The 16,586-nt window shown below is 43.9% G+C and overlaps 1 protein-coding gene across 1 annotated transcript; it reads right to left on the reverse strand.

Moving 5' to 3' along the window:
* Positions 1 to 1,262: 1,262 nt before the first annotated feature.
* On the reverse strand, positions 1,263 to 2,441 carry LOC124699539 (flavonoid O-methyltransferase-like protein Os11g0303600). Its single transcript, XM_047231828.1, has 2 exons — positions 1,647 to 2,441; positions 1,263 to 1,559 (listed from the first exon to the last, which is right to left on the reverse strand). The coding sequence occupies exons 1-2, from the start codon at positions 2,433 to 2,435 to the stop codon at positions 1,263 to 1,265; spliced, it is 1,086 nt and encodes a 361-aa protein (XP_047087784.1). The 5' UTR covers positions 2,436 to 2,441.
* Between the last annotated feature and the right edge of the window lie 14,145 nt (positions 2,442 to 16,586).

Genomic DNA, 16,586 nt, shown 5'->3' on the forward strand with positions numbered 1-16,586 from the left:
AAATAACTGATAAGATTTTGGTAATTTAGCAATGACACACGCTAAGGAAAACTCATTTCCGAACTTAGCAACCTATATTTTATTATCCAGCTGGCCAATTATGAGTGTATCATGACAAGCATTCTTCTTTGCATTCTCCAAGCTACGAACAGAGAGCAAATAATATTCATAAGGTCTATGTTATGATGTAGCATGTTCTGTTTCACTAGCACGTTTAAGATCTTATTGTTCTGGCAACCATGCTAATGAAAAAATACAAAATTATCAGAAATAATCCAAGTAGAAATAGGAATGCATACATGATTAATGATAAGGTACCATGCTCAGAAGAAACTTTAAACTAGCAATTTTTCTGGTATGTTGGGGTTTAATTTCTTGGTCCTAAAGTGAAAACAACAGTTAATTGCCAAAATAAAAAGTTTGTCGACATGCCATGCTTAAAATGGATTCAACACTACCGAGATAACATGGATGGAAATAAATAAGCACAAGCAAAGAGATACCTACATAATGAACGGGGACAACAACGGCTACAGATTACATAAGGGACTCCACTCCATCACCTAACATGAATAAATTATCTTGTCCTATCACTGGAGTTATTTTCAATACCATGAAAATAAGGTCAACAAAGATTTATCGAGAACAAAGAACTCATTTCAGTGCCCTCTGTAGTTAATCTGCATGATATATACCAATAATTTATTAGTACAATATAGAAAAAATTGGTTACAACTCAGCAATAGGGCTAAGAACAATAGGGCTAATTTTTAAACCTGGAGTTGGAACAATAAACGTATATAACATGATGGACATTATTTCATTATGTTAATGAGCTGAAGTAGCTAGAAGAAATGGAGAGATCTAACCGGCCTCCACAATTGTCTTGTTTCATTTTGCTCTGAAATTATTTTGCAACGTATGGGCTTGCCAACGTAAATATGCGTAGCTAGGACAATATTTTGCAACGTATATCTAAAGCGCTGCAAAGTATGCATTGCTATATGGGGGGTCCTGTTGTAGTGACCTGGTGCTTTAATATGTACTTCTCGAAATGGAAGTTTTATTATAGATAAGAACAATCCACTTATAGGTGAACGTGAACATGAAAACTACAAAGCATAACACCTCATCGGCTCATACAGTCATCAAAACACAACTTCATAAAGTAAGACAATCCGGCCCCTTATTCATTTTGCTACGAACACACCTTTAGAGCACATCTCTCGCACTAAACCAACATGATAATTTTTAGGCTTGCCTCATGGATAGGCCTCAAAGACGCCTCGAGCTCCCAGTTTCTTCACAATGGTATAGCCACTGAATCCTGCTTTGGTGAAAATCTCGCCCCACTCAGACTCGTCGCGCTGTCGGCCATTGGTCAGCACCATCATGGCTACGTCCACCAGGAGCTCGGCTTCATGAGTGTGTTCTGAAGAAGAGTCCACAACTATGTCGATGACGATGACTTTCCCTCCCTCCTCTCGCGACGGAACGGCCTTCTTGCACTGAGCCAGGATCTTCACGCAGTCCTCGTCGCTCCAGTGATGCAGCACAAGCTATAAAATAGAAATATTTCGATAAAACTTTAGTGTTAAAATCAAGATATTAATTTTTCCTTAGTTACTTTTTCCACGTCGCTTTACCTTGACCAGCACAGCTTGAGCAGGTGGGACGAGCTTGAACATGTCGCCGGCAACGTAGTTAACCACGCCATCGGCCGGCACATTGTCGATCACCCGCGGAAGGTCGAGGACGGTGCATTTGACCTGCGGGAAGGCCTCGACGATGGCCCTCGCCGCCGTACCGTTGCCGCCGCCGCAGTCGGTCAGGGAGTCCAGCCCCTGGAACAGGGTGCCGCCGCACTCCTGCAGGACAGCGAGGAACCCGGAGTTATCGTGGGCCTCCAAAGCTTCGTTGAAGACGGCGTCGATGTCGGGCTCCGCTTCCGCCATGCTCCCGTCGAAGAGGGTGACGCCATGGAGATCCTCGAACGGCGACCCGGCGACGTCCTTCCTGAACCAGTCGGTGAGGCCCAGCGCGGCCTCGACGCAGTGCCTGGAGGTCGCGGCGAGCACGACGGACGTCTGGCTCGGGTGGCCGTCTACCACGGCGATGCCGTTGAGGAGGAGGTAGGAGATCGGGGTGAGGCGGTAGACCTCCACGTCGGTGGCGGCGAAGACGCCGGACGTGGCCAGCAGGCGCATGATGCGGCGGAGGTAGGGCAGCTTGGCTGGTGGAAGGGACAGCGCGGTGACCAGATCGGGGAGCGACGCTGCGCCACCCAGGCCGTGGATGGCGGTCGGGATGCCGAGCTTGACGGCGCACTGGAACGCCATGGACGTCATGTAGTAGAGGCTGTGGCGCCAAAGGTCGGCCTGCGCCTGCAGAAGCTCGGCGTCGGTGGGAACCGTCAGCTGTGGCTGGGCCGCCATTGGTTTGGTTGCTCTCTCTGGATCACTCTCACTCTAGCTATGGGCTATGGCTATGTGAGGTGTGTTTATATGGTGCTTCTTGCGATTGCGAACTGTGTGTGCGTCGGTCAAGTACTATTGACATCGAATATATATAGCTACTCGCGTGGGGTGCGAGGTGAACAAGCAAAAGGCGTGTCACTATCACGCGTGTCCGGCGTGTAAATTAAAAGCAACAAAGGAACACATCTTGCTGGTCATCCATCATCCATTGACATTACTGAATGGTGGTGATAGTTGTATTGTTAACGTGGATATACCGCACTACGGGAGAGATGGAGTATGCCGACGGCCGCTAGCCGTCGGCACAGCCCAGAAGGCCGTCGGCACAGGCTATGCCGACGGTGACCGTCGGCGTAGCATCGTCAGCACAGTTCTGGTCGGGACTGCCCAATCACCGTCGGCACAGACTGGCCGTCGGCACAGATTGTTGTGCCGATGGTAAAACCGTTGGCATAGTATTTTAAAATTTTAAAAATTATTTTCGAAAAAATATTTTTTAAAAAATTTGAAAAAGAAAATTTTATTTATTTTTTTTCACTTTTCTTCTTCTACTTTTTTACTTGTTAATCTTTCACAATCATACTTAGTACACTTAATCTTAGGTCAAATTGCACTTGTGGTCAAACTTCTCAGTTGGTCACCCATCCTCACACTACTCCCACCCCGGCGCGCTTAACTTCTTGGTTCTCTTCGGATAAGCTTCCATGAAAGAAATGACACCTTGATGTTAATATTAACATATCTATCATATTAACCCTTTGATCGTGATGTCACACCTCTATATTTTTTAATTCTAAACAATTAGTTAGGTAACAACAATGAATATATATATAAATAATAATAATAGAGAATTTGAAAAACAATTAAATGATTTTTTGTCTTTTTATTTAATATGGAATAATTAATATCAGTAAATGCGAATTTGGCAAATAATATGTCTAAATTGATCAGAAAACTGAGAGGAATACAAATATGATATCCATATCATCTTTTGAACCTATAAAGTTAACTTACCCAAAAATCATGAGCATTAGATCAAGTACCTCTAGTTTAAATTTGACCGACTTTATCGAAAATGAGGTGGGAAACGGCCTCGACATGGCATAGTTTGCCGAAACAAGGTCATATTTGGCACGTGTGTGGACCCTAGGATGGGAAGAAAGACCCCGGACACGGATTTCTAATCCGACCCACGGGCAGCCATCTTTTCATTTTTAGCGTGCCCAAACGATTTTTATTTGTGAAGCAGCTACATGGGACGCATTTTAGTATGACGTGAAACCTCCGTGCGATGATAGTAGACCACCTACGCACCACCTATCACATGACATATGCACGCGTTAGCTTTTTGGGAACCCATGTGGCTTCCGGCGGTGTCCCGCCGAATTCGCTGGAAACTGACCGGATTTGAACTAGGGGTGAACTATCCGTCGCTCCGTAAATTCCGAATTTTTCTATTAGTTCAACGATGCATCATTATATGTGCTAATTTTTGTCCGTCTAGTTTGTTCGCGAATGGGTGCACCCGCACGCCCGGTACGGCGATACCGCATGTTCCGGGGGTCCTGTTTTGGCCAGATGGCAATTTAAACGAAGTCAAAAAATCTCACGGAGCCGCGTGACGTCATTTTATATGTCATAGTAACTATTCCGTTTGCCAAACTGAGATACGGCAATTATTTTGAAAAACGATTCACGAAAAGGGCTATCACGTCCGGAGTTCTACGGATTTCAGGGGAAATTAGGTGGGAAACGACCTCAACATGGCATAGTTTGCTGAAACGAGATCATATTGGGCACGTTGGTGGACCCTAGGATGGGAAGAAAGACCCCGGACGCGGATTTCTAATCCGACCCACGATCGCCATCTTTTCATTTTTAGCGTGCCCAAATGGTTTTAATTTGTGAAGCAGCTACATGGGGCGCATTTAGTATGACGTGAAATCTCCGTGCGATGATAGTAGACCACCTATGCACCACCTATCACATGACATGTGCACGCGTTAGCTTTTTGGGAACCCATTCGGCTTCCGGCGGTGTCCCGCCGAATCCGCTGGAAACTAACCGGATTTGAACTAGGGGTCAACTATCCGTCGCTCCGTAAATTTCGGAAAAATTGTTTTTAGTTCAACGACGCATCATTATATGTGCTAATTTTTGTCCGTTTAGTTTATTCGCGAATGGGTGCACCCGCACGCCCGGTACGGCGATACCGCATGTCCCGGGGCCCTTTTTTGGCCGGATGGCAATTTAAACGAAGTCAAAAAATCTCACGGAACCGCGTGACGTTATTTTATATGTCATAGTAACTATTCCTTTTGTCAAAACTGGGATACGGTAACTATTTAGAAAGGAGTTCTATGGATTTCAGGGGAAATGAGGTGGGAAACGGCCTCGGCATGGCATAGTTTGCCGAAACGAGATCATATTTGACACGTGTGTGGACCCTAGGATGGGAAGCAAGACCCCGTACGCGGATTTCTAGTCCGACCCACGAACGGCCATCTTTTCATTTTTAGCGTGCCCAAACGGTTTTTTATTTGTGAAGCAGCTACATGGGGCGCATTTTAGTATGACGTGAAACCTCCGTGCGATGATAGTAGACCACCTATTCACCACCTATCATATGACATGTGCACCCGTTAGCTTTTTGGGAACCCATGCGGCTTCCGGCGGTGTCCCGCCGAATCCGCCGGAAACCGACCGGATTTGAACTAGGGGTCAATTATCCGCCGCTCCAGAAATTTCTGAAAAATTGTTTTTAGTTCAACAACGCATCATTATATGTGCTAATTTTTATCCGTTTAGTTTATTCGCGAATGGGTGCACCCGCACGCCCGGTACGGCGATACCGCATGTTCCGGGGGTCCTGTTTTGGCCAGATCAATTTGAACGAAGTCCAAAAATCCCACGGAGCCGCTCGACATCATTTTATATGTCATAGTAACTATTCCGTTTGTTAAAACTGGGATACGGCAATTATTTCGAAAAATCCTTCACGAAAAGGGCTATCACGTAGGGAGTTCTATGGATTTCAGGGGAAATGAGGTGGGAAACGGCCTCGGCATGGCATAGTTTGCCGAAACGAGATCATATTTGGCACGTGTGTGGGCCCTAGGATGGGAAGTAAGACCCCGGACGCGCATTTCTAATCCGACCCACGAACGACAATATTTTCATTTTTGGCGTGTGTGAAAGCCATGAAACCTCGAACATTATAGCTCATTTCTAAGAAGATTTGTTTAGGTATTTGAAATATTCCATTTTTTATATTTTTCTATGTAGATCTTGTTTTTCTGCAAAATTTGATATATTATACTTATTTTTCTCAATTAGAATGATTTAGTTATGCTTTTTTGAAGATTATCGTGCGTAAATAGAAAAAGCTATGCCGCCGGTATAACCGTCGGCACAGGTCCGTAGTGAAAAAAAAAGGAAAAATGTTGTTCCGACAACCGGATCGATCCTCGTGCCGACGGTGACCGTCGGTACAACCAGCATGTACCGACGGCCATTTTAACGCCGACGGCCCCGATATTTGACCGTCGGCACACACGACGACCGTCGGTACATCCGTGCTCTTCCGTAGTGCCGGGTTAAAATAGAAGTTAAAGGGGATGATTAGATTCTAGTGATCTACTTGTACAAGCTTGCACGCCATGGCTAAATCATAAAGAAAAAAGAATACAGTACGTTGCGCGACTAGGAACTGTACGTCATACACGATCATGAAGAAACTGTCACATCTTTTTATAAGTAGACCCGTTCTATGATTTGGCCGCTACCCATTATTGTTATCTCGTTGCGTTGAAATAAAACTAAGTCTTTGGTTGTTTGTTAAACCTCCCATTTTAATTGATAACATATAAAACATATATGGTTACTACATGCAATTGGCTGCTTATATATTTTCAGCCAAGTCGTCCGATGGGTTTTTGATAGGATACTGATTCCTGGATGCATAGATGCTTTATACCTTTTATTTTTTCGATGGTTGATATATGCATCTAACTTATGTGATCCTTGAGCTCTAAATGTTTTGAACTATGAACTTCACAATAAAAAGGCTGTGTGCATTAGATGATGCAGAGGCCAATGTTATACTCCAATTTTTTTGGACAGTGAGGCAGTTTGACATGTGATCTCAGCCTGGAGATCCTCAAGCTCGTTGGTGCACACGTCCTACGGCATCTTCGGAAGCTGCGTCTCGGAAAATTTTTCCTACAAGCCCGTGAAAGACTCTATCTCCATTGTTAATATCTTACATACAGTAACATCATTACACAAAAGTGATTTCCATATTGAGATACACAAGTTATGATCCATATCTAGCTAGTCTTCTGAGTTTTCTTCGTGTGTTTCCCTTACTTCTGATTGCGACGCAACAATGGACAATCTTCATTATTTAAGATGATGTCTGAGTCAGTTTTTACCTTGAAGGGTGGAATATCATCAAACTTATTATAATCTTCTGACATATCTGTCTTATCCTCTACTCCCACGATGTTTATTTTTCCTGAAAGAACTATGTGGCGCTTTGGCTCATCGTATGATGTGTCATCTTGCCTTTCTTTTCTTTTTTCAGTTTGGTAGACATGTCCTTCACATAAAAAACCTGAGCCACTTCACTAGCTAGGACGAATGGTTCGGTGTCATACCCTAGATTCTTGAGATCCACTGTAGTCATTCCGTCATCGCGGGTCTACCCGTACCCCGTCTTTCGAGGTTGAACCATTTGCACCATAACAATGAGATCTTAAAATTAGGTCCATAGTCAAATTCACATATCTCCTCTATGTATCCATAATATGTGACCTTTTTCCCATTGTCCTCTCGTTCCATCAAAGCGGACACCACTATTTTGGTTGGTGCTCTTTTTATTTTGGGCAAACGTGTAAAATGTATTCCCATTAATCTCGTACCCTTGAAAGTCGATATAGTCGAAGATGGTTGCTTGGCCAACAAGTATAGTTGTTCTTCATCAGTGATATTCATGAGACGTGTTTGCAACCAACCGCCGAAAGTCTTCATGTGTTCTCCATCAATCCAATCTTCAGTTGCTCCGGGTATTCACAGCGTAAGATATCCTTGTGTTCCACTATGTACGGAGCCACCAAGATGGAATTATGTAGAACCGTGTAGTGTGCTTGAGTGAAAGAATGTCCGTCCATACACGTGGTTGCTTTCTTTCCTAGCGTGCCTTTTCCACGCAGTCTCCCCTCATAGCGCGATTCAGGAACACCGATCGGCTTAAGGTCAGGAATAAAAGTCAACACAAAACTCAATGACCTCCTCTGTTCCATACTAGTAGGAAAACCCTTATAGGCGATGCTTAGTTCTGTGGCGCACCGTTTAAAATGCGCCACGGAAAGTTATTTTGTGGCGCACCAGACACGGTGCGCCACAGAAATAGCTTAATTTTGTGGCGCACCAGGGATCCATGCGCCACAGAAATTTGGTGGGGCCAGCCCCAATCATTGGTTTCACTATTTCTGTGGCGCACAGGATCACGTGCGCCACAGAAATAAGCCATTCTGTGGCGCACTGGCCTGGTGCGCCACTGAATTAAGACTTTCTGTGGCGCATTGTTCCTGGTGCGCCACTGAACTAAGACTTTCTGTGGCGCACGTGGGATGGTGCGCCACAGAAAGCCTTATTTCTGTGGCGCACATGAGTTCCATGCAACTCCACCCCCCCCCCGTGGATCGCCTTTTTAACCTCTCGTAAAAAATAAAAAAAATAGATAAAAATTTCAAAAAATAAATCCCTTCAAGATGCTTATGTATTATGTCATCTTTTACCACCGAGAATTAACAAACAATAATTTCGACTTTTTTTGCAAAATTGCGTGGGAAAATCATCAAACTGGATTTCCGGTTGCATACGAACTCGAAAAAAACGCATAATATATCAAAATGTTCCCACGAAAAATAATAGTAGAGAATTTGAAAAACAATTAAATGATTTTTTGTCTTTTTATTTAATATGGAATAATTAATATCAGTAAATGCGAATTTGGCAAATAATATGTCTAAATTGATCAGAAAACTGAGAGGAATACAAATATGATATCCATATCATCTTTTGAACCTATAAAGTTAACTTACCCAAAAATCATGAGCATTAGATCAAGTACCTCTAGTTTAAATTTGACTGACTTTATCGAAAATGAGGTGGGAAACGGCCTCGACATGGCATAGTTTGCCGAAACAAGGTCATATTTGGCACGTGTGTGGACCCTAGGATGGGAAGAAAGACCCCGGACACGGATTTCTAATCCGACCCACGGGCAGCCATCTTTTCATTTTTAGCGTGCCCAAACGATTTTTATTTGTGAAGCAGCTACATGGGACGCATTTTAGTATGACGTGAAACCTCCGTGCGATGATAGTAGACCACCTACGCACCACCTATCACATGACATATGCACGCGTTAGCTTTTTGGGAACCCATGTGGCTTCCGGCGGTGTCCCGCCGAATTCGCTGAAACTGACCGGATTTGAACTAGGGGTGAACTATCCGTCGCTCCGGAAATTCCGAATTTTTCTATTAGTTCAACGATGCATCATTATATGTGCTAATTTTTGTCCGTCTAGTTTGTTCGCGAATGGGTGCACCCGCACGCCCGGTACGGCGATACCGCATGTTCCGGGGGTCCTGTTTTGGCCAGATGGCAATTTAAACGAAGTCAAAAAATCTCACGGAGCCGCGTGACGTCATTTTATATGTCATAGTAACTATTCCGTTTGCCAAACTGAGATACGGCAATTATTTTGAAAAACGATTCACGAAAAGGGCTATCACGTCCGGAGTTCTACGGATTTCAGGGGAAATTAGGTGGGAAACGACCTCAACATGGCATAGTTTGCTGAAACGAGATCATATTGGGCACGTTGGTGGACCCTAGGATGGGAAGAAAGACCCCGGACGCGGATTTCTAATCCGACCCACAGACTGCCATCTTTTCATTTTTAGCGTGCCCAAATGGTTTTAATTTGTGAAGCAGCTACATGGGGCGCATTTAGTATGACGTGAAATCTCCGTGCGATGATAGTAGACCACCTATGCACCACCTATCACATGACATGTGCACGCGTTAGCTTTTTGGGAACCCATTCGGCTTCCGGCGGTGTCCCGCCGAATCCGCTGGAAACTAACCGGATTTGAACTAGGGGTCAACTATCCGTCGCTCCAGAAATTTCGGAAAAATTGTTTTTAGTTCAACGACGCATCATTATATGTGCTAATTTTTGTCCGTTTAGTTTATTCGCGAATGGGTGCACCCGCACGCCCGGTACGGCGATACCGCATGTCCCGGGGGCCCTTTTTTGGCCGGATGGCAATTTAAACGAAGTCAAAAAATCTCACGGAACCGCGTGACGTTATTTTATATGTCATAGTAACTATTCCTTTTGTCAAAACTGGGATACGGTAACTATTTAGAAAGGAGTTCTATGGATTTCAGGGGAAATGAGGTGGGAAACGGCCTCGGCATGGCATAGTTTGCCGAAACGAGATCATATTTGACACGTGTGTGGACCCTAGGATGGGAAGCAAGACCCCAGACGCGGATTTCTAGTCCGACCCACGAACGGCCATCTTTTCATTTTTAGCGTGCCCAAACGGTTTTTTATTTGTGAAGCAGCTACATGGGGCGCATTTTAGTATGACGTGAAACCTCTGTGCGATGATAGTAGACCACCTATTCACCACCTATCATATGACATGTGCACCCGTTAGCTTTTTGGGAACCCATGCGGCTTCCGGCGGTGTCCCGCCGAATCCGCTGGAAACTGACCGGATTTGAACTAGGGGTCAATTATCCGCCGCTCCAGAAATTTCTGAAAAATTGTTTTTAGTTCAACAACGCATCATTATATGTGCTAATTTTTATCCGTTTAGTTTATTCGCGAATGGGTGCACCCGCACGCCCGGTACGGCGATACCGCATGTTCCGGGGGTCCTGTTTTGGCCAGATCAATTTGAACGAAGTCCAAAAATCCCACGGAGCCGCTCGACATCATTTTATATGTCATAGTAACTATTCCGTTTGTTAAAACTGGGATACGGCAATTATTTCGAAAAATCCTTCACGAAAAGGGCTATCACGTAGGGAGTTCTATGGATTTCGGGGAAATGAGGTGGGAAACGGCCTCGGCATGGCAGAGTTTGCCGAAACGAGATCATATTTGGCACGTGTGTGGGCCCTAGGATGGGAAGTAAGACCCCGGACGCGCATTTCTAATCCGACCCACGAACGACAATATTTTCATTTTTGGCGTGTGTGAAAGCCATGAAACCTCGAACATTATAGCTCATTTCTAAGAAGATTTGTTTAGGTATTTGAAATATTCCATTTTTTATATTTTTCTATGTAGATCTTGTTTTTCTGCAAAATTTGATATATTATACTTATTTTTCTCAATTAGAATGATTTAGTTATGCTTTTTTGAAGATTATCGTGCAGAAATAGAAAAAGCTATGCCGACGGTATAACCGTCGGCACAGGTCCGTAGTGAAAAAAAAAGGAAAAATGTTGTTCCGACAACCAGACTGATCCTGTGCCGACGGTGACCGTCGGTACAACCAGCATGTACCGACGGCCATTTTAACGCCGACGGCCCCGATATTTGACCGTCGGCACACACGACGACCGTCGGTACATCTGTGCTCTTCCGTAGTGCCGGGTTAAAATAGAAGTTAAAGGGGATGATTAGATTCTAGTGATCTACTTGTACAAGCTTGCACGCCATGGCTAAATCATAAAGAAAAAAGAATACAGTACGTTGCGCGACTAGGAACTGTACGTCATACACGATCATGAAGAAACTGTCACATCTTTTTATAAGTAGACCCGTTCTATGATTTGGCCGCTACCCATTATTGTTATCTCGTTGCGTTGAAATAAAACTAAGTCTTTGGTTGTTTGTTAAACCTCCCATTTTAATTGATAACATATAAAACATATATGGTTACTACATGCAATTGGCTGCTTATATATTTTCAGCCAAGCTGTCCGATGGGTTTTTGATAGGATACTGATTCCTGGATGCATAGATGCTTTATACCTTTTATTTTTTCGATGGTTGATATATGCATCTAACTTATGTGATCCTTGAGCTCTAAATGTTTTGAACTATGAACTTCACAATAAAAAGGCTGTGTGCATTAGATGATGCAGAGGCCAATGTTATACTCCAATTTTTTTGGACAGTGAGGCAGTTTGACATGTGATCTCAGCCTGGAGATCCTCAAGCTCGTTGGTGCACACGTCCTACGGCATCTTCGGAAGCTGCGTCTCGGAAAATTTTTCCTACAAGCCCGTGAAAGACTCTATCTCCATTGTTAATATCTTACATACAGTAACATCATTACACAAAAGTGATTTCCATATTGAGATACACAAGTTATGATCCATATCTAGCTAGTCTTCTGAGTTTTCTTCGTGTGTTTCCCTTACTTCTGATTGCGACGCAACAATGGACAATCTTCATTATTTAAGATGATGCTGAGTCAGTTTTTACCTTGAAGGGTGGAATATCATCAAACTTATTATAATCTTCTGACATATCTGTCTTATCCTCTACTCCCACGATGTTTATTTTTCCTGAAAGAACTATGTGGCGCTTTGGCTCATCGTATGATGTGTCATCTTGCCTTTCTTTTCTTTTTTTCAGTTTGGTAGACATGTCCTTCACATAAAAAACCTGAGCCACTTCACTAGCTAGGACGAATGGTTCGGTGTCATACCCTAGATTCTTGAGATCCACTGTAGTCATTCCGTACTGCGGGTCTACCTGTACCCCGTCTTTCAGGTTGAACCATTTGCACCATAACAATGAGATCTTAAAATTAGGTCCATAGTCAAATTCACATATCTCCTCTATGTATCCATAATATGTGACCTTTTTCCCATTGTCCTCTGTTCCATCAAAGCGGACACCACTATTTTGGTTGGTGCTCTTTTTATTTTGGGCAAACGTGTAAAATGTATTCCCATTAATCTCGTACCCTTGAAAGTCGATATAGTCGAAGATGGTTGCTTGGCCAACAAGTATAGTTGTTCTTCATCAGTGATATTCATGAGACGTGTTTGCAACCAACCGCCGAAAGTCTTCATGTGTTCTCCATCAATCCAATCTTCAGTTGCTCGGGTATTCACAGCGTAAGATATCCTTGTGTTCCACTATGTACGGAGCCACCAAGATGGAATTATGTAGAACTCGTGTAGTGTGCTTGAGTGAAAGAATGTCCGTCCATACACGTGGTTGCTTTCTTTCCTAGCGTGCCTTTTCCACGCAGTCTCCCCTCATAGCGCGATTCGGGAACACCGATCGGCTTAAGGTCCGGAATAAAAGTCAACACAAAACTCAATGACCTCCTCTGTTCCATACTAGTAGGAAAACCCTTATAGGCGATGCTTAGTTCCGTGGCGCACCGTTTAAAATGCGCCACGAAAGTTATTTTGTGGCGCACCGGACACGGTGCGCCACGTAAATAGCTTAATTTTGTGGCGCACCGGGGATCCATGCGCCACAGAAATTTGGTGGGGCCAGCCCCAATCATTGGTTTCACTATTTACGTGGCGCACGGGATCACGTGCGCCACGTAAATAAGCCATTCCGTGGCGCACCGGCCCGGTGCGCCACCGAATTAAGACTTTCGTGGCGCATTGTTCCCGGTGCGCCACCGAACTAAGACTTTCGTGGCGCACGTGGGATGGTGCGCCACGAAAGCCTTATTTCGTGGCGCACATGAGTTCCATGCAACTCCACCCCCCCCCCGTGGATCGCCTTTTTAACCTCTCGTAAAAAATAAAAAAAATAGATAAAAATTTCAAAAAATAAATCCCTTCAAGATGCTTATGTATTATGTCATCTTTTACCACTGAGAATTAACAAACAATAATTTCGACTTTTTTTGCAAAATTGCGTGGGAAAATCATCAAACTGGATTTCTGGTTGCATACGAACTCGAAAAAAAACGCATAATATATCAAAATGTTCCCACGAAAAATAATAGTAGAGAATTTGAAAAACAATTAAATGATTTTTTGTCTTTTTATTTAATATGGAATAATTAATATCAAGTAAATGCGAATTTGGCAAATAATATGTCTAAATTGATCAGAAAACTGAGAGGAATACAAATATGATATCCATATCATCTTTTGAACCTATAAAGTTAACTTACCCAAAAATCATGAGCATTAGATCAAGTACCTCTAGTTTAAATTTGACTGACTTTATCGAAAATGAGGTGGGAAACGGCCTCGACATGGCATAGTTTGCCGAAACAAGGTCATATTTGGCACGTGTGTGGACCCTAGGATGGGAAGAAAGACCCCGGACACGGATTTCTAATCCGACCCACGGGCAGCCATCTTTTCATTTTTAGCGTGCCCAAACGATTTTTATTTGTGAAGCAGCCTACATGGGACGCATTTTAGTATGACGTGAAACCTCCGTGCGATGATAGTAGACCACCTACGCACCACCTATCACATGACATATGCACGCGTTAGCTTTTGGGAACCCATGTGGCTTCCGGCGGTGTCCCGCCGAATTCGCTGGAAACTGACCGGATTTGAACTAGGGGTGAACTATCCGTCGCTCCAGAAATTCCGAATTTTTCTATTAGTTCAACGATGCATCATTATATGTGCTAATTTTTGTCCGTCTAGTTTGTTCGCGAATGGGTGCACCCGCACGCCCGGTACGGCGATACCGCATGTTCCGGGGGTCCTGTTTTGGCCAGATGGCAATTTAAACGAAGTCAAAAAATCTCACGGAGCCGCGTGACGTCATTTTATATGTCATAGTAACTATTCCGTTTGCCAAACTGAGATACGGCAATTATTTTGAAAAACGATTCACGAAAAGGGCTATCACGTCCGGAGTTCTACGGATTTCGGGGAAATTAGGTGGGAAACGACCTCAACATGGCATAGTTTGCTGAAACGAGATCATATTGGGCACGTTGGTGGACCCTAGGATGGGAAGAAAGACCCCGGACGCGGATTTCTAATCCGACCCACAGACTGCCATCTTTTCATTTTTAGCGTGCCCAAATGGTTTTAATTTGTGAAGCAGCTACATGGGGCGCATTTAGTATGACGTGAAATCTCTGTGCGATGATAGTAGACCACCTATGCACCACCTATCACATGACATGTGCACGCGTTAGCTTTTTGGGAACCCATTCGGCTTCCGGCGGTGTCCCGCCGAATCCGCTGGAAACTAACCGGATTTGAACTAGGGGTCAACTATCCGTCGCTCCAGAAATTTCGGAAAAATTGTTTTTAGTTCAACGACGCATCATTATATGTGCTAATTTTTGTCCGTTTAGTTTATTCGCGAATGGGTGCACCCGCACGCCCGGTACGGCGATACCGCATGTCCCGGGGGCCCTTTTTTGGCCAGATGGCAATTTAAACGAAGTCAAAAAATCTCACGGAACCGCGTGACGTTATTTTATATGTCATAGTAACTATTCCTTTTGTCAAAACTGGGATACGGTAACTATTTAGAAAGGAGTTCTATGGATTTCAGGGGAAATGAGGTGGGAAACGGCCTCGGCATGGCATAGTTTGCCGAAACGAGATCATATTTGACACGTGTGTGGACCCTAGGATGGGAAGCAAGACCCCAGACGCGGATTTCTAGTCCGACCCACGAACGGCCATCTTTTCATTTTTAGCGTGCCCAAACGGTTTTTTATTTGTGAAGCAGCTACATGGGGCGCATTTTAGTATGACGTGAAACCTCCGTGCGATGATAGTAGACCACCTATTCACCACCTATCATATGACATGTGCACCCGTTAGCTTTTTGGGAACCCATGCGGCTTCCGGCGGTGTCCCGCCGAATCCGCTGGAAACTGACCGGATTTGAACTAGGGGTCAATTATCCGCCGCTCCAGAAATTTCTGAAAAATTGTTTTTTAGTTCAACAACGCATCATTATATGTGCTAATTTTTATCCGTTTAGTTTATTCGCGAATGGGTGCACCCGCACGCCCGGTACGGCGATACCGCATGTTCCGGGGGTCCTGTTTTGGCCAGATCAATTTGAACGAAGTCCAAAAATCCCACGGAGCCGCTCGACATCATTTTATATGTCATAGTAACTATTCCGTTTGTTAAAACTGGGATACGGCAATTATTTCGAAAAATCCTTCACGAAAAGGGCTATCACGTAGGGAGTTCTATGGATTTCAGGGGAAATGAGGTGGGAAACGGCCTCGGCATGGCAGAGTTTGCCGAAACGAGATCATATTTGGCACGTGTGTGGGCCCTAGGATGGGAAGTAAGACCCCGGACGCGCATTTCTAATCCGACCCACGAACGACAATATTTTCATTTTTGGCGTGTGTGAAAGCCATGAAACCTCGAACATTATAGCTCATTTCTAAGAAGATTTGTTTAGGTATTTGAAATATTCCATTTTTTATATTTTTCTATGTAGATCTTGTTTTTCTGCAAAATTTGATATATTATACTTATTTTTCTCAATTAGAATGATTTAGTTATGCTTTTTTGAAGATTATCGTGCAGAAATAGAAAAAGCTATGCCGACGGTATAACCGTCGGCACAGGTCCGTAGTGAAAAAAAAAAGGAAAAATGTTGTTCCGACAACCAGACTGATCCTGTGCCGACGGTGACCGTCGGTACAACCAGCATGTACCGACGGCCATTTTAACGCCGACGGCCCCGATATTTGACCGTCGGCACACACGACGACCGTCGGTACATCTGTGCTCTTCCGTAGTGCCGGGTTAAAATAGAAGTTAAAGGGGATGATTAGATTCTAGTGATCTACTTGTACAAGCTTGCACGCCATGGCTAAATCATAAAGAAAAAGAATACAGTACGTTGCGCGACTAGGAACTGTACGTCATACACGATCATGAAGAAACTGTCACATCTTTTTATAAGTAGACCCGTTCTATGATTTGGCCGCTACCCATTATTGTTATCTCGTTGCGTTGAAATAAAACTAAGTCTTTGGTTGTTTGTTAAACCTCCCATTTTAATTGATAACATATAAAACATATATGGTTACTACATGCAATTGGTCGCTTATATATTTTCAGCCAAGCCGTCCGAT

Source organism: Lolium rigidum, chromosome 3 (genome assembly GCF_022539505.1).
Source record: "Lolium rigidum isolate FL_2022 chromosome 3, APGP_CSIRO_Lrig_0.1, whole genome shotgun sequence".
In the NCBI taxonomy this organism is placed as follows: domain Eukaryota; kingdom Viridiplantae; phylum Streptophyta; class Magnoliopsida; order Poales; family Poaceae; genus Lolium; species Lolium rigidum.